Source organism: Microcaecilia unicolor, chromosome 2 (assembly GCF_901765095.1).
Source record: "Microcaecilia unicolor chromosome 2, aMicUni1.1, whole genome shotgun sequence".
NCBI lineage: Eukaryota > Metazoa > Chordata > Amphibia > Gymnophiona > Siphonopidae > Microcaecilia > Microcaecilia unicolor.
Genome location: NC_044032.1, coordinates 285,177,582 through 285,197,296, shown reverse-complemented (window position 1 = coordinate 285,197,296; position 19,715 = coordinate 285,177,582). Strand labels below are relative to the sequence as shown.

General features: G+C 41.1%; 1 protein-coding gene across 2 annotated transcripts in view; it reads left to right on the top strand.

Moving 5' to 3' along the window:
- The window catches only part of CNTLN (centlein), a 535,970-nt gene that overhangs the window by 193,565 nt on the left and 322,690 nt on the right, over window positions 1-19,715 (top strand). For both annotated transcript variants that reach the window (XM_030194226.1, XM_030194227.1), the window contains one exon: window positions 5,407-5,568. In XM_030194226.1, coding sequence (XP_030050086.1) covers window positions 5,407-5,568 — 162 coding nt within the window. The remainder of the gene's footprint in view (window positions 1-5,406; window positions 5,569-19,715) is intronic.

Sequence of the window (19,715 nt, the reverse complement as noted above, 5' to 3'; positions counted from 1 at the left end):
ATGAGACAAAAAGTGAGGAGAATGAATGAGGATACCAAGAAAATTGTTTATTCGTATAAAAAATGACCCGACACGGCCGTGTTTCGGCCCAAAGGCCTGCCTCAGGGGTCTTTATAACCTCCTCTCCTCTGAAAATTTTTTTTTTGTAATAACCAGGAATAGCCTGTTGTACATTTGCTGGATCTTCAAAATGGAGCGCAATTTCAGCTAATAGAATCTTTTCAACCCACAAAAAGTTTGAAGGAGATTTCAGGCAAGTGCATACACAAAAAGCTTGTGGCAACCACTACATGCATTCATTTTCCCAAATCTCGAAGATGTACAACAGGCTAGTTCCTGGTTATTACAAAAAAAAAATTTTCAGAGGAGAGGAGGTTATAAAGACCCCTGAGGCAGGCCTTTGGGCCGAAACACGGCCGTGTCGGGTCATTTTTTATGCGAATAAACAATTTTCTTGGTATCCTCATTCATTCTCCTCACTTTTTGTCTCATATCTCACGGTTTTGTGAGGGTTTTTACCTCCTTTTTGTTGTGCCAAAAACTCACAGTAACAACTTTTTCAGGTACATCAGAAACAGAAAGCCTGTGAAGGAATCTGTGGGACAGTTAGATCATGAAGAAGCAAAAGGGGCACTTAGGGAGAACAAGGCCATGGTGGAGAAACTGAATGAATTCTTTTCTTCAGTCTTTATGGAAGAAGATGTAAGTGATCTCCCTGTACCAGAAATGGGTTTCAAGGGTGATAATGTGGAGGAACTGAAAGAAATCTTGGTGAACCTTGAAGACGTACTGAGCAAAATCGACAGTACTGAAAGAACTCAAACATGAAACTTCTGATCTGCTGTTATTAATCTGTAACCTGTTGTTAAAGTACCTGAAGACTGGAGGATGGCCAATGTGGCGCCGATTTTTAAAAAGGCTTCCAGGAGTGATCCTGGAAATTACAGACCAGCAAGCCTGATGTCAGTACTGGGTAAAATAGTGGAAACTATTATAAGGAATAAAATTACGGAACACATAAATAAGCGTGGTTTAATGGACAGAATCAGCATGGTTTCAGCCTAGGGAAGTCTTGCCTTACCAATTTGCTTCATTTATTTGAAGGTGTGAATAAAGAAGTATAGCATATCTAGATTTTTAGAAAGCTTTTGACAAAGTTCCTCATGAGAGATTCCTGAGAAAATTAAAGAGTAATGGGATAGGAGGCAATGTTCTGTTGTGGATTAGAAGTGGTTATTGGACAGAAAACAGAGGGTTGGGTTAAATGGCTATTTTTCTCAATGGAGGAGGGTGAATAGTGGAATGCTGCAGGGATCTGAACTGGCACCGATGCTATTTAACATATTTAGAAATGATCTGGAACACGTAATGATGAGTGAGGTGATTAAATTTGCAGACGACACAAAACTATTCAAGATGGTTAAAACTCATGCAGGCTGTAAAAATATTGCAGGAAGACCTTAGGAAATTGGAAGACTGGGCATCCAAATGGCAGATAAAATTTAATGTGGACAAATGCAAAGTGATGCACATTGGGAAGAATAATCCAAATCATAGTTAACTGATGCTAGGGTCCACCTTTGGGGTCAGCACCGGAGAAAAAGATCTGGGTGTCATTGTAGATATTATGCTGAAATCTTCTGTCCAGTGTGTGGCGGCGGGCAAAAAAGCAAACAGGATGCTAGGAATTATTAGGAAAGGAATGGTAAATAAGATTGAGAAAACTATAATGCCTCTATATCGCTCCATGGTGCAACCTCACCTTGAGTATTGCATTCAGTTTTGGCTGCCATATCTTTAAAAAAGTATAGCTTCAAATCTCATCATCTCTCCAGCTTTAAAAAGTTCTGGGCACCGTTTAAAAAATACATTACATCTCTACCATCTTGACTTCTTTGCATTTCTTTATGCTTACCTATCTTTATGTAATACATTTGACAATGTTTATTGTTCCTTTGTTCAACACTGGACCTGTTGCTGAGTTTAAAGGGGGTCTGGACAGATTCCTGAAGGAAAAGTTCATTGATCGGTATTAAATTTTGGGATTTTGCCAGCTTCTTGGGGCCTGGATTGGCTGCTGTCAGAGACGGAGTGCTGGGCTTGATGGACCTTTGGTCTTTTCCCAGCGTGGCAGTGCTTATGTACTTATGTTCATTGTAAAAACTAATGAAAAGATTTGGAAAAAAAAGATATAGCGTAATTAGCTAAGGTTTAAAGAAGAGTGACCAAAATGATAAAGGGGATGGAACTCCTTTCATATGAGGAAAGGTTAAAAAGGTTAGTACTCTTCAGCTTGGAAAAGAGACAACTGAGGGGAGATATAATTGAAGACTACAAAATCCTAAGTGGTGTAGAATGAGTAGAAGTGAATCTATTTTTTACTCTTTCAACAAGTACAAAGACTAGGGGACACTCATGGCAGTTACATGGAAATATTTTTAAAACAAAGAGGAGGAAATGTTTTTTCACTCCATGAATAGTTAAGCTCTGGAAATCTTTACCAGAGGCTGCAGTAACAACGGTTAGCGTATCTGGGTTTAAAAAAAGGTTTGGACAAGTTCCTGGAGGAAATGTCCATCGTCTGCTATTGAGACAGACATCGGGAAGCCACTGCTTGCCCTGGGATTGGTAGCATGGAATGTTGCTACTATTTGGGATTCTGCCAGGTACTTGTTGCCTGGCTTGGCCACTGTTGGAAACAGGATATTGGGCTAGATGGACCATTGTTCTGACCCAGTATGGCTATTCTTATGTTCTTATATAATGAGCCTAATATAGTCTCTATGCCACATCTAATATCTTGTGGGAATCTTTTGCTCAGATTACTTTCTTAGACTTGTCAATCGTATTAAAGTCTATGAATAATACACACTGTGCCCTTGACTCTTCCAGTTCATGAAATCTGTTCCATTCTTCTTGGTGACCTCTTTTTGCATCTGGTTCAAGCATCCTTAATGTAATATCTGTGATATTCAAGTGTGCAAGAGTGAAGGCTGTAAACCTACAGTGAATCCTGGGGTGCTATCTATCCCCCTAACTCCAGTCTACGTTTTCTAGGAAAGTTAACTGAGTTTCAAGATACTATTGATGTTTATACAATCTTGGATCAGCATAAGCATAGCTTCTAATGAAAGAATATTAGTGAGACATTTTTGGTATCAGTAGTTGGTTCTGTGAGAGTGCCTTTTTTATGTTATTTTTAGACATTTCTGATTTTGTTCAGCTTAGCAATTATTTGGTTTAAGTATTCTATTTTTGCAGTTGTTAAATGTGCTTAGGTAGGATGTACACAGCAAGTTAGAGTTAGGAAAGCTACCAGTAGTTGATCAAGCATAGTGTCAGGAGTGCCTCAGGGATCAGCACTCTCTTCCTTGTTACTTAGAATCAATTTGCTGTGATATTTTGGAGAATCGTAGTGTAGGCTATCAGTTCTACACAAATGATATGCTTTTCTTTCCTGCTAAAATTTACCCTAGTATTTTTAGGGGTAATTATATAAAATCTTTTTTTTTTGTACATATATAGTCACGTACATGTGTAAATGGTCTCTCTAAGATATGAACCTGCATAAAATTATGTGCAGTCACATGATGGTGTGTAATTTGCTGGTAGGCATGTATGGGGGTGGAATTTGCAAGTACATGTGTAGATTATAAAGTATGCCAATTTACATGGTTATTTGAGTAATCTAGGTGTTGAGATTTACACCTGCAAGGTAGGCACAATTTCTGCATCTTATCCTAGTACTTTATAAAGACTTGTGGAGGGGGCATAATCGAAAGGAACGTCCAAGTTTTGATGAGGATGTCCTCGCAAAACATCCCAATGCAGGCGTGGGGAAACCCATATTATCGAAACAAGATGGATGTCCATCTTTCATTTCGATAATACGGTCAGGGACGTTTCGCCACAGCTGAATGGAAAAACTATTAGACCGGAGGTTCTGAAGCAGCTGTGGCGAAACGGAGGCCAACGTTAACCACGGCTCTAATTACGGAGGAGCCTAAGAGAAGCTAAGTACCTTCTCGAGTTTTCAGTAGTTTTTTGACATCTGCAAGTTTAATGATACACTGAAAAATATATAATTTGCTGAATGCTTGAAATTAAAGTTTTGGAGGTTTTATCCGATGATGAAGAAGCCCTAGCCCTTTCACCCGCTTTTTTAGGGGGGAGGTGTTTCCTGAAGTTTTTCCTCCTATTTATAAATGTATAACAGTTTACCTGCACACACTAATGTTGCCATTAGTGCTTGGCCATTACTAAAAATTAGCCCATGAGCCCATACTTCCTCCTATTTTGTAGGCAGTAAGGGCTTATGTGCTAATCATGTGCTAATCAATTAGCGCGCAGCAATGTAGCTTTGCTAATTGATTTGCACTGTTCCCCCCACTCTGTCCTAGATACACCCTCTCTGAGAAAAATTCCAAATAATTATTTAGTGTATTCTTTGCACACACACATTTGGAACTTACTGCAGGATACCTCAGCATAGTCTGCGTAAACCTTTTTAAGCTACTGCTTACTGCAGCTTATTTAAAGGAGCCCACAGTATAAAACAACTACAATTAATCCTTATAATTTAAAATATCTCTTAGGTGCAAACTGCATATTGCAATCTAGTATCACATTTAGAGGTAGATTTTAATTCATTTTAGAGGCAGATCTGCCAAACATAATGCCTGTACTAAAACTGAAACAGGGCTTCACATCACAACTTCTCCATATCCAGAGGGATCAATGATTCTAGAAAGCTGGATTTGGGGAATAAAATCAAACTTTTACCTCCCATATAGACATGGGAACAGCTTTCTAAAATCACTGTTCCCTCTTCAAAGGGCCCCGATCCAAGCATCAGCACCCATCTCGCTAGCTTTCCCAGCCCCTTTAATCCGTAGCACAGACAGCTTTCTCTTACATAGTCTGAACACTAACTCCGTCCCACCTCAGCAGCACAGGCACCTTCCCGCAACATAACCTGACCCCTCCCTGCCAGCATAGACACCTTTCCCCCAACATACCCTGACCCCACAGGCAGCACAGACAAAATCTCTGGTGCTCCCCTCCCCACTGGAGGAGGTCCCCCCATATGTGGGCATAAGTTGGACACATGGCTGCCTCCTCTGGACTATCTTCCTACCCCCTCAACCCAATCTGGGTGTCCCTGGTGTCTAGTGGAGCAAAAGCAATGCCCACTCACTCTTGCCTCATGTGCTCTGGGTTTCCAAAATGGCCACAAAATCTCTAGTGGTAATATTGTGGTATTATTACATGGGCAGAGTTCCATATATGGGCATTTTACTATACGTGCCTACCTTTCTTTATAAAACAGTGCCTGAGTAGGCTCTTATCCTAAATGCTGTGTTGTAAACTTAGCCTCATTGTGCCTCCACTATTTGTTTTCTCTAGGGATGTCAGCAGTCATCTTTTATAGAGCTGGAATGCATGATAAGTTCACAGAAATCTGAAATTAAAATTTTGCAAGAGAAACTGAAAATAGCAAACCTTAAACTAGAAGAGCTTAATGCTTGCAATGTAGATATCATCTCACTGAGAGGAAAAGAACAGAAGGTAAGAAACTTTTTATTATCTTATGCATTTGTATCAAAATGAGGGTGGAAAATAGACCAATCATTTTGCTCAGATATAGAAAATAACGCATTTAATAATTGAATGCCTTTCTTTACATTTTTTAATCTTGTTTGAATGGATGGTTAGATTACTTGAAAGTTTTTTTTGAAGGAAGAGTGACCACATTAACCAGTACAGGTTTTTCTGGAACATACATTCTCTAATGATAAGTGGAATGCAAAGCTTTAATGCATGGTGACACCATCCAACAGAGCCTGCTATGGTGAGATGAGTAACAATACTTTTAACTTGGGCAGAACTTTCTAGCATGTAGGTTTCCACAAGTGCAGCACTTCCCATGCTAGAGCTGTTGCGTTGAACTACCTCAGGGTTTCTTTCCAAGTGGAGCTTTTCAGAGATGTCTACCCTGCAGTGCCTTGATTTTTTGGTAACAAGAATTGGCATATAAATTATCCTGAATACAACTGGCATTTACCACCAGTATTTAGAAGGTAGACCCATTTCTTTTTAGACTTCTTTTTGTTCAATTCATGCAGGCTTACTACTATTGAAAGTTTCCATCAGGTCTTCCACTGTGTCCTTGGACCTTAACACGATACTGTTCCATGTTTAACCATTCATTTGCTCTTCCAATATTTCTCCCTTGCCACATGTTGCATGATGATGAAAGTGCCCTCCATACAGCAGATTGTTAAAGAGCCTTAGGAGGGTAGTTATTTTTTTTAACTTGAAGTTTGATTTCAAACAATAACACAAGAACCCAGACTGCATAGTAAATGATAACATTCATAATGTACATATCCAATCCACAAAGGTTTTAAACCTCATATTTAATGACAGTTGAACAACTTATGAACTATAATAGTACAAAGGTATAAAATAAAAATTTTAATGGAAATTAACTCCTTCTCTTCCCCTCTCCTTGTATCTAACTTCCCAAATACCAACTCCACATTTATTAATACGATTGCCACAGATTATAACAAAGTGCTGTAAGGCTATATCAGTCATAGATGTATCCCATTCTCTTGAAAGACAGGTGTATTCCACATGGGGGTGAGGGTTATACGTGCTGCCATAAAAATTAACAACAGCAATTTATTCTTGGGACTGTCTATCCTTGGAATCCGCTTATGCAATAGTGCCGCTTCTGTCTAAGGGAACAGGATTTTGCAACACATTTTGCACATAGAGCACTTAGGGAGGACAAGGCAATAGCGGAGAGACTGAATGAATTCTTTCATTTGGTCTTTACGGAAGAAGACATTAGAGATCCACCTATACCAGAAATGGTTTTCAAGGGTGATGATGCAGAGGAACTGAAAGAAATCTAGGTGAACCTGGAAGACGTACTGAGCCAAATCGACAAATTAAAGAGTAGTAAATCACCTGGACTAGATGGCATACATCCAAGGGTACTGAAATAACTCAAACATGAAATTGCTGATCTGCTGTTAGTGATCTGTAACTTGTCGTTAAAATCATCTGTAGTACCTGAAGATTGGAGGGTGGCGAATGTAGTGCCAAATTTTAAAAAGGGTTCCAGGGTGATCCAGGAAATTACAGACCAGTAAGCCTGACTTCAATGCTGGGCAAAATAGTGGAAACTATTATAAAGAATAAAATTGTGGAACACATAGACAAACATGGTTTAATAAGACAGAGTCAGCATGGATTCAGTCAAGGGAAGTGCTTCCTCACCAATTTGCTTAATTTCTTTGAAGATGTGAATAAACATGTCAATAAAGGTGAGTCGGTTGATGTAGTGTGTATAGATTTTCAGAACGTTCCTCATGAGGGACTCCTGAGAAAATTAAAGAGTCATAGCATAGGACGCAACGGTCTGTTATGGATTAGAATTAGTTATTGGACGGAAAACAGAGGGTAGGGTTTAATGGACATTTTTCTCAATAGAGGAGGGTGAATAATGGAGTGCTGCAAGGATCTGTACTGGGACTGGTGCAATTTTTTTTAATGATCTGGAAATTGGAATGACAAGTGAGTGATTAAATTTGCAGATGACACAAAACTATTCATGGTTGTTAAAACACATGCGAACTGTGAAAAATTGCAGGAAGATCTTAGGAAATTGGAAGAGTGGGCATCCAAATAGCAGATGAAATTGAATGTGGACAAATGCAAAGTGATACACATTGGGAAGAATAGTCCAAATCATAGTTACCTGATTCTAGGGGTCCACCTTCGGAGTGAATACCCAAGAAAAAGAACTAGGTGTCATTGTAGACAATACACTGAAATGTTCTGCCCAGTGTTTGTCGGTGGCCAAAAAAGCAATCAGGATGCTAGTAATTATTAGGAACGGAATGGTAAATAAAACCAAGAATACTATAAAGCCTCTGTATCGCTTCATGGTACGACCTCACATTGAGAATTGTGTTCAGTTCTGATCGCTGTATTTCACAAAAGATGTAACGGAATTAGAAAAGGTTCAAAGAAGAGCAACCAAATGATAAAGGGGATGGAACTGCTCTCAGATGAGGAAAGGCTATAGATGTTAGGGCTCTTCATTTTTATTTATTTATTTATGCTTTTATAACTTTACACAAGTTTAAATCTTGTTACATGTAACTCAGGATACAAAAGAGATCAAATATATTTAAATCAAAAGATACTCTTCACAGAGATTATGATAGGTAAATAAAAACATTCACTTTTGTCCCTTCCTTAGACCTCAATAAAAGGGGGGAGTGAAAAAAAAATAATCAGGGAGATAATAGAGGAAAAAAAGAAAAGGAAAGGCTATATGCGCACCCACCTTATTTCATATGCCTTACTGATATAACTCAGTTACTCTTTTCAGGTCTATGAAAGCTTTCAGGTGGTCTGGTTCAAAGAAGATATACTTAAATCCCTCATAATTTACTATACATTTACATGGATATGCAAGCAAAAATGTTGCTCCCAAAGATCGCATCTCTTCTCTTAACTCTAGAAATTTCTTTCTTCTCTCTTGCATAGCTCTGGTGACATCAGGAAAAATCCAGAGTTTTTGACCACAAAACTTTTGATGCATAAGTATAATTTTAATATCGCATTAAAGTCTTGTTCAAAGACAAATGAAATCAAAAGCGTAGCCCTACTAGTTACATCAGTCAATGAGTCTTCCAAAGTTAAAGAAATATCTTTCAAATCCTCAAATTTCTCTTGTTCTATGACTTCAGGAATCTCCTCTTGACTCTTTTTTGTCGGCAGGAAAAATATTTATTGGAGGAAAATTTTGAGGAGAAATCTTCAAAATTTCAACTAAATATTTTTTAAATAATTCCAAGTGGAGGATTCCTATCGGTTTTGGAAAGTTCAAGATCCTCATATTCAAGCTTCTATTGTAATTTTCTATTTGTTCAATTTTTTGACAGATACTTGAATTATGTTTAATAACCACTGAAACATTTTCTTTAATTTTAGCAATATCTTTTTGAGAACTCTGTACCTGTTCATTAAATTCTTGCTTCAAGCTGTTCATCGATTTAGAGAGCTGGTCTACTGTAGAAATCAAGTTCATCGTTTCTTGGGTTGATTTTGTAATCAGGGCTTTCATATTTTCCATAGCCTGCCAATGGTAGAGTGTAACCACCGGGGGGGGGGGGGGGGGTCAACAAACTTTCTCTTCCCCTGTTCTCAGCTGCCGATAACTGTTCCGAGGGAGAGCCCTCTCTGCAGGGTGAAGTCTTCGCGACTTCTGCGTCCTGTAGTCCCACATTCTCCTCTCGCGTTATGGCAGGGCATGGTGGATTCCCAGGCGCCGGAGGAGAGAGTGTAACCTCATGTTCCAAAGACATCGGGTTCCCTTCCCCGACGTCAAGCGGAAGCTCAACTCCGGTCTCTATCAGTGGGCGCCGAACCGCAAAGCTGTCTAACGTTAGCTGCTTCGGGGAAGATGCATGAGCTGGAGAGGGTAACGCTCTGATAATCCCCTTTCTTTTAGAGTGTGGCATATCGGTAGCAGGAAAAGATGTTAGGGCTCTTCATCTTGGAAAACAGATGGCTGAGGGGAGATATGATTAAGGTCTACAAAATACTGAGTGGTGTAGAACGGGTAAAAGTGAATCGATTCTTTATTCTTTCAGCTAGTACAAAGAGTAGGAGACACTCAATGAAGCTACGTGGAAATACTTGTAAAACAAATAGGAGGAAATATTTTTGGACTCAACGAATGCTTATGCTCTGAAACTTATTGCCAGAGGATATAGTAACAGCGGTTAGCACAGCTGGGTTTAAAAAAGGTTTGGACAAGTTCTTGGAGGAAAGTCCATAGTCTGATATTGAGATAGATTTGGGGAAACCACTGCTTGCCCTGGGATTGGTAGCATGGAATGCTGCTACTGTTTGAATTTCTGTCTTGTACTTGTGACCTGGATTTGCCATTGTTGGAAAGAGGATACTGGGCTAGAAGGACCATTTGTATGACCCAGTATGTCTGTTATGTTTTTATATTTAAAAACCACTTTCCAGAATATGGTAAAAAGTACCTTGCTCTGCATATCCCATCCAACAATGAAATCCCCTTGATTTATCCCCTACAAATATTTTATTGGGTGTTGAGTACCAGTGCATCAAAATTGTTTAAGCATTTTCAATAATCTGTGTGGCAAATTAAATCTTATGAGCCCTCAAACATCTATCCTCCCGCTCATGTTGATCTAATTCATCTGTAATATCCTTTTCCCAGGTCTGCATATATTTTGGTCTGCACCCCCATCGTTCATTAAGGATTTGGTAAATCATTGAAATTAGTTTTTTTTTTTGCACTTTCATATGTACCATCTGCTCAAAAACAATCCTTTCCCTTTCCACTTGTTTTAGATGATCCCTGGATTGCAGAAAGATCTTAACCTGTATATAGGGAAAATATCTCCAGAATCCAGGGACTATTTTACCTGGCGATCCTGAGTGAGAATGACCTGCCCTCCTTGTACAAATTGGCCAATATGTTGGAGGCACCTACTTTCCCACCTCTTGAAAATCCTCCATCTCTGCCAGGTTGAAACCCTTTCGTGTAGCAACTGGTGATAATGAGGAATATGTCCTCCTCCTAACTATATACTACTACTTATCATTTCTATAGCACTACAATATGTACTCCCCCCCCAACACTTTTACATTGTTTCTTTCGTGAACGTGTTTAGAATCTCATTGATTCCTTTTTTGGCATACCTATCAAAGGCCAATGACACAGTGGACTTCCCCCTAGACCCCCGAAGAACCGTGCACAGTTTCAACCTGCACACACTGATTTTCCTTCTCCTGATGCCATTCAAAGAGGACTCTAATTGTGCTGCATGATAATATTTCTCCAAGTTGGGCATACCCATACCCCCTCTTTATTAGAAAGAAACATTACTGACCATGCTATTCTCAATTTTCGCCCTCCCCATATAAACCTAAAAAGTTTTTTAAGCTAGGCCTGAAATAAAACTGGGGAGATACTAATGGGCAGGACTTGGAATAAATATAGGAATTTTGGAAGAACCATTCTAATAGTTTCCATTCTCCCCATCCAGGAAAGAATAAACTTGTCACAAATCTGTAAATCCTGGTTAAGTTTTGCAGGTAGAGCCAAAGTTCTAAGCAAATAATTTTTGGTAATCCTGCCTCAGGGTCATTTCCAAATGTTTTATGGAAGTGGATCTCTATCAGAAAGGAAGCATACTCTTGAGAGCTTGGGCATCTTTTTCATGCACCGATATATTCAAAATCTCTGTTTTAGTTAAATTTCCCTTAAATCCTGACAGCTTCCCATACTGAGTCATTTGCTGCTGAAGAGCACTTATCACCCTCTTTGATCCCCTGGTAGTGACCAAAATGTCATCTGTAAACAAGGAAATTTTATGTTGTCTGCCCTGTGCTTCTATTCCCTCTGTATTGGAGCAGGCTGTAATGGACACCCTTGCCTAGTGCCCCTCTGCAACTCAAACACTGGAGAATATTTACCATTTACTTTGACAGAAGCTGAGGGCTGATGATACAGGGATTTAATGTAGTGAATAAAATGATTACCTACCCCTATCTGACATGCGGTCAAAAGCTTTTTCTCAGTCCACCGCCACTGCTATCGTAGGGGTTTGTGTGCCTTTCACATCAAGTTTAGGATCATCCTGTTTCCATCACCTGCCTGTTTTTCCATTATAAAACCCACCTGGTCTGGATGTATAAGATCTGGCATGACTTTTGCCAATATATCTACCAGTACCCATGCCATCAACTTAGTGTCAATGCCTAATAAAGAGATGGATCTATTGTTCTGCTGTGCTGTTGCGAATGAGATTGTGACTGTGCCTCTCTTTTTCAGGAGTCCTGCCTTGCTGATGTGTTTGGCTGCCACTCTCCTGTCTGTGCCTGCCCTGGTCCCGCATATTACTGGGTTATGTAGCTTCCTGAGCCCTGCTTTGCTGGCGCATTTGGCTGCTACTCTCCTCTCTGTGCCTGCCCCAGTCCCACATAATACTGGGTCATGTGACTTCCTCTAAGCTACTGAACCAGGAAGTTCTTCACTATTTAAAGACCTCCTGCTTTTCTGTTTGTTTCTCAAAGGCGCACGCTGTTATTTTTTTCTCCTTCTGTCATGGATTGTCCTTGGAAATACATCATAGTACTCTGCTGGGGTCACTGATTTTTCAATCTTGTCTAGCACTGGAACCAGAAGTACATCTTCTCTGTTCTACAATCCCCGTGGTATGGGGACGCTGCTATTCTTTCCAGACCAATAGACAGCACTCCCCTTTCCACCTGTGCTCTATTTCTTTAGTAGCGACCTCTTCTCGCACACATTACCATGATTGCTTTTATTGATCGACAGTTAAGAAGCCCGATAGTTAGAAAGCCATTTCTTATAAGAGACTAAGTCTTGGATTCTGGTTGCTCCTTATTGTGTCTCACTGAAATTTGGTTGAAGCAAGGGGAAGAATCTCATCTTAGTGCTTGTCTTCCTGAAGGTTTTGATTTTAATTCATGCTCCTGAACTTCTAGACGAAGTAGTGGCCTAGGGCTTGTGTTTCCTTCTGACCTCAAAAGTTTTAGAGCAATTCTCCTCTTTTCCTGAACTTTTACTCACCTGTCTGGATTCTCTGCTCTCATTACGCATTCTCCTTTTCTACCGTCTCTCTCTCCGGACCTATGGGATACCTTTTTACAGACCCTTGCATATGCTACATTCCAGTATCTGAACCTACTGATCCTGGGAGATTTTAATATACATGTGTCGATGATCCCCGTTATTATAGGGCAAAACATTCCATGAACTTAGTCAATGATCTTAGCCTCCATAAATGACTTTCTTTTCCAACCCTTGACTTAGTGCTCACTACCCAGGATTCACCTATTTCTCTTTCTCCTTTTTGTCCAAGTCATTATCTTGGACTGACCACTTACTTGTCTCTTTCAAATTAAACCTTCCCCATCCCCCCTCTGTGCCCTTTGGACCTGACACTGGTTATTGGTATAAGCAACTATCTCATGTTGATCCCGCTTCTCTTTCCCCATCTCTGTTCTCAGTTCCAGATGATTTCTGCATAAAACCACTTAATGACCAGACTGGCATTCTATTTTACAATCGGGGCTCAATAAGGTCGCTCCAAAGACTTTCTCTCATTCCAAGAAACCAAGATTTAACCCATGGTATTCTACTAATCGTCACTTCGGAGGCAATACTGCAGGGCAGAACATTTTTGGAGGAAATCTAAATCTGTATTGGATGTACAAAAATGTAAAATTCTCCATTGCTCTTATAATTTCTACCTTAAAAAGGAAAAAAAGGAAATCAAGGGGGGGGGGCGTGTCCAAAGATGGCGGCATGCTGAATGCTAGCGTCGGAGCTCTTCATTAGTCTGCTGAACTTAGCAAATTTTCCTTAAACAAGATGCCCCATACTAAACGTAAGGGGATAGTCAGAGTAGCAGCCTCGGCTACTAGGACGTCCTGTCCTGTCCAGCAGACTATCGTGAGATACGCCACGAAGCCACCTACCTTAGAATCCGAGAGGGGCCCTGCTGTCTCCGTGGGTGAAGACTCCCTAGGAGACCTGGGGCTTGAGGTTACACTCTCCCCTCCGGAACTTCAACCACCGCCGATTCCCGAAGAACGCCCTTCCTGGCGTGACCAGCGTGACCCGGAAGAGGTCGATGCAGCAGTCCCGGTTCGAGGAGCAGGAGTGGCGTTTTCTGAGGGAAGCCCGATGTTGGGGGCTGAACATCATGCTCCGACACGGGGGGGGGGGGGGGGGGGAAATCGGCAGTGACTCTGGAGAGCATTTGGACTGCTCTCCAGAGAGTGGAGCTAACGGTGGCCAATTCGGCAAAGGAGATTAAAGACTTAGTAAGTACTGTGGCATCTTTAACCCAGACTTTTACTATAACACAGCAAGAAACAAAGGAACAATTGGATGGTCTTAAGCAAGATGTTAACAAATTAAATGAAGTCTCCGTATCACTGGTAAAAGACAATTTGTCTACACAACGTAGACTAGAACAAGTAGAAAATTTCAATCGGAGACTTAATTTGAGACTCTTGAATTTCCCAAAAGAAATGGGAATTAACCCTTTGGATGCCTTTAAGCTATATTTGCAGGAAGTATTAAACTTTTCCCCGGAATCTATTCCACCATTGAATAAAGTATATTATATTCCCTCAAAGAAATCACCTGTAACTACTCTACAAGGTATTCCAAAGGAAAATCAAGATGAATCTTTGAATATTACCGAGATATTAGAGACACCTTTAAATGTAAATTCTGACAGATCAACTGTAATTGCGTCTTTCATTTTTCAGCAAGATTTAGATGCTGTGTTACGGTTATACTTCAAAAAAATGCAGACATTGTTTAGGGGTAAAAGAGTATGGATATACCCTGATATAACTAAGCAAACTCAAGAAAGGAGGAAGCTGTTTTTAGTATTGAGAACAGAAGTTACATCTATAGGGGCCTCCTTTTACCTTAATTACCCCTGTAAATGTGTTGTAAAGTATCTGGGCTTAAAATATATTTTCCACCAACCAGAAAAGTTAAAAGTATTTATAAATATGAAGAAATTGGCTAACCGTTGACCCATTTGAAGAAAATTAGGAATTAACATAAGATAGGTTGCATGCCATGAATATTACCACTGTTTAATTGCTTATAAACTTTAGTCTTCTTTATTTGGTAGACCCCCCCCCCCCCCTTATGTTGTGGTCTAAAGAAGAGTAAAATGTTTTTTCTTTGATAATTTTGCCTTCTATGGGAGGAAATAATGTCTCTCATAAAAATACTGTTTTTGTCTGCATTGCCTGTTCAAATGTAACAATTTGTTTAATTTGATTTAAAATATAAATTAAAAAAAAGGAAAAAAAAGGATTTTGTTACCAAAAGATTAACGAACGCGACAAATCCATCTAAGGAGCTGTACTTGATCTATCAGCAATTATCCAGTTCCAATAAAAAGCAAGCCCTCCGTAATGCTCCCTCAGCAGACTCGCTCTCTAAAGTTTTTGTTGCAGAATCAATTCTCTAGTCCATTCCCAATCCAACCTGCTGGTATTACTATTGATACTCCCTTTTCCAACAAATCTCCATCCTTAGCTAGTGCTGCTACTTGGTCCACTTTCCAAGTTCAATCCCTGGTCTCTTTAAGGAAGTTAATGTCAAATATGATTCTGGCCTATAGCTCTGTAGACCACCTACCCTGTCCTGGCTCAAAACTCCTGAACTTGGTCTGCTTCCTGTATTACTATCTATTGTTAATCTTAGCCTCACTAGTGGACATTTCCCTGACCCTTGGAAAATGGTTGCTGTTTGACCATGTCTTAAAAAAGCCACACTTGATCCTGCAATTGCTAACCACTATCATCCCGTTTCCAATTTGTTTTATGTCAAAAATCTTAGTAAAAGCTGTATTCCATCAATTTTGCTCCTTTGCCAATAACATCTGTGCATTAAATCCCCAACAGTCTAGTTTCCGTCCCTATTTTAGTACAGAAACAGTTGTTACTGCCCTTTTTAGCGAACTCCATTCATACTATGACCAACATAAAACAGTTTTGGCAGTCTCACTAGATCTTTTGGCTGCCTTCGACCTCATTGATCACTCTCTATTATTCACACATTTATCATCTTTGGGGATTTCCAGTACTGTTTACTCTTGGTTTGCTTCTTTTTTCTCAAATCGCTCTTTTCAAGTCATAACACAATCATCAAGTTTTACTACACAGACTCTATTGTGTGGCATACTCCAAGGTTCAATCCTTTCTCCTCTGTTATATAATCTTTTCTTAAGCCCTTTAGCAGTATTAATTCAATCCACTGGTATTTCTACATATTTCTATGCCGACGACATATTTCTTCTTTATCCTACCACCACTTATTCATCTTCTGTTGCCCCCTCCAACGGTGTCTTGACCTGGTATCAGCATGGCTACTGGAACACAAATTAATATTAAACAAAGAAAAAAAAACATAAGAAAAAAATGTTGCCTGCTGGTTTTCAGAAAATTGTCAGATAGCCTTGTCAGTAATTACCAGATGCTTGTAGTGGCTTCAGCACTGGTGTGCGGATGCTGTCTCTAAACAGTGCTTGACTAAACTTCCCATGTTGGGTAAACTGCTGTTTGGAGAGGATTTGGAAAAGCTGGTTAAAGATTTGGGGGATTCCAAGATGTAGCGTCTTCCTGAGGACAAGCCTAAATCTTCATTCTGGTCTTTCTAGGTACAATCCAGTCTAAAGGAATGCAAAGTGCTACAGGCTTGGCTGTTCTCAGACCTTCCAGAGGCTCAAGGATCAGTCTAAGTCATCCTTTCATGGTGATAGATGGAGCTCTTATCAATCCTTATGATCAGCTCCTTCGTCCCATAATTCACAATGATGGGGTCCCAGTCCACTCTTCACTACAACTGATAGGGAATCAGCTGTCTAACTATTACAAAGAGTGGGCTAGAATAACATTGGATCACTGGGTCCTGGATATTATCAGAGACAGTTAAAGTTAGACTTTTTCTATCCAGTCATCGATTTTTTTCTTGGAATTCCCATGCAGAGCCTCATGCAAGAATGGAGTAGTTCTTGACACCCTTTGCATTCTACATGCCTTAGGGGCTATCATACCTGTCCCTTCTCAGGAAAGTGGGATGGGTTACTACTGCATTTATTTTGTGGTAAAGAAGAAGGGAGGCTCCTTTTCGCCTGGTTCTTGACCTCAAAAAGGTGAAAAAATTCCTTTGGGTCATTTTCACGTGGAAACCTTGCATTCGGTGATGGCTGCCATACGTCCGGTGAATTTCTCATGTCTCTGGATCTCAAACAGGCCTACTTTCATATTTCAATCTGGCCACCTCATCAGCAGTTCTTGAGATTCATGATTCTAGGGTAGCACTTTAAGTTCAGGGCAGTGCCGTTTGGCATAGCTACAGCCCCCAGAACCTTTTTGCACAGTCACGGTGATATGCCGATGTTCCTTTGGAAGCAGGGCAATCAAGTTCATCCTTACTTAGATTCAGGAGAGTTTGATAGCCACCTTTCACCTGATCGGCTTGCTGCAGTCCCTGGATTGGGTGGTCAGCTTTTCAAAGAGCCAGCTCAGCTCCTCTCAATGCCTGGACTACTTGGGAGTTCACTTTGACACTCTTCAGGGCAATGTGTTCCTTCCTGACCAGCGGAGACTCAAGCTGCAGGGTCAAATTTGTTCTTTACTCTGTCTGTTGAGTCCTTGGGTCTGGGAATTTGTTCAGGTACTGGGTTCCATGGCTGCATCTCTGGATGTCATTCCATGGGTCAAGGCTCACATGCGTCCTCTTTAGCACTCCTTTGTGTCTCGCTGGTCCCCTATTTCTCAGGACTACACCCTTCATCTCCCCTGGATGTCGCAGGATAGAAGTAGCATGGGTTGGTGGCTGCACAACTGCAATGTCTGCATAGGCATCCCTTTGGCAATCCTTCAGTGGATAGTGGTCATGACGGATGCCAGTCTTACCACTTGGGGAGCTCACTGCTCAGGGTCTCTAGTTCAATGTGGAGGCCCTCTGCCCAATCAATCATCTGGAACTGAGAGCAGTCCGGTTAGCTCTGAAGGTCTTCCAGCATCTTCTTAGGGGTCTCCCGGTGTGAGTGCTATCGGACAGTGTGAGGATGGTGGTTTATATCAACAGGCAAAGGGGAACTCGGAGTGCTTCTGTAGCATTGAAGGCTTACCTTCTGATTCAGTGAGCAGAAAGTCAGGTCCCCATGCTTTCGGCGGCGCACATTGCTGACAGCTTGAATGTTCAGGCGGATTTTCTCAGCAGAAACTTCCTAGATTTGGGGGAGTGGAAGTTATCAACAGTATTTCACCTGATCACTCAGAAATGGGGCACTCTGAACTTGGATTTCATGGCGAACAAGCAAAACGCCAAGATCCCTCGCTTTTTCAGCAGAAGAAGAGAGTTAGGCTCAAATGGTCTAGATGCTCGTCTTCAAGACAGGCTGACAAGGGAACTGCTTTACATTTTTCTGTGCCATGGTCAATGATAGGGAAAATTCTCCAGAAGATCCTTCTTCCTCCAAGGCTGGTGATACGCATTGCTCCCGACTGGCCCCTTAGGCTCTGGCCCACGGATCTGGCCCACCTCCTGGTCAACAGTCCGCTCCATCTTCCTCCCCATCATGATCTTATGTCTGAGGGACCCATTCTCATGGAGGATCTCTCCCCCTCTGCTCTTACAGCTTGGCTATTGAGAGGTTGCGGCAGAGATAGAGGGGATATTCGGAAGATGTCATTACTACCTTACCTAAAGCAAGGAAGCATTCTATTTCTTCAGCATATGCTTACATCTGGAGGTTATTTGAAGCCTGGTGCTTAGAAAGAGTGATTTTTCCCTTCTCAGCATCTGTCTCTCGCATTCTAGCCTTCCTGCAAGAGGGAAGAGAGAGAGAGATAATGGGCCTGGGGGATAGAGGGGAGAAAGGGAGAGAGAGAGAGAGTTGGACCTGTGGGCCAGAGAAAAGAAGATATTGGGCCTTTAATCAATGGCATAGCAATGGGGGGAGGGGGCTTGGGGACCTGGTCCCCCTACTTTGGGCTCGGGCCATCTCCAAAGCTGCAATACCTGTTCAATAGCTGGTGGGTAGCCGAAGTCCTGCCAGCCGAAGAAATCTGCTGCCTAGCTCGCCCCTTTCCTCTTCATACTGCCTTAGGAGCAAGGAAGTCATCAGTTTGACTCCAGAATTCTTGCACTTCCCAAACATGCTCAATTTGTGCATGAACTAAGCACACTCGGGAAGTGCCGGCATTGGCAGCTTTGTCGCTCCTGAAGCAGTACGAAGAGGAAAGGGTTTGGCATTGGATTTCTTTGACTGGCGGGGCTTTGGCATCCCCACCAGCAGTGGTATGATACCTAATACTGGGGAGGGGAGAGGAAATGTGCGGTCCCTCCAGTCCACCCCTGTGGCCCTCCAAATGAACTGGCTATGTTCCAGCCTTCAATCGCACAATTAATCATGATTAAAAATTGTAATCAAAATGCAACTCTAGTTATTACCTAGAGTGCCTGTCAGTATCAATTAACAGTGATGTAGACCTTCACTTGCCATATTAAAGCCAAAATGGCTTTAAAAAGTGACAGTGATTGATATTATAATAACCTCATTTAAAAATATATGCAAGTAATTTGAAATCCCAAAATATATCCTCATTAGTGGGGATTGTGTACATTTTTATATGTACCATCTTCTAGAAGAGCAATTGATCTAATAGGAAACAGATCACAAAAAGAAATTAAAGCCAATTTCATTATTAAGACCCATGGGAATTTTAGTATTGAGTTCAAAGCTTATCTTTTGTTCTTCCTGTAATAATCAATCAATATTGCTGCCTTTCCATTTAGGATTGAAAACTTTAAGCCAGGGTTGGCGCAACCCAGTAAACATGACAGAGTGTTCGGAGCTTTGGGGGTGGGGATGTGCCAAAAAGCCATGGCAAACTGTGCTTATCAGTTGTGCCAGGCTACTCTCCTCTTCCTTCCCTTCCCCAGCTCTCGTTGTTCTGGCATCTCTTCCCACTGCCCTTTCCCTCCGCGTCCAGCACCTCTCTTCCACCTTGCTGGGAGCAAGAGGTCTGCAGCTGCACTGGGCAGGTAAGAGGGGACTCTTTCCTGCCCCGTAGAG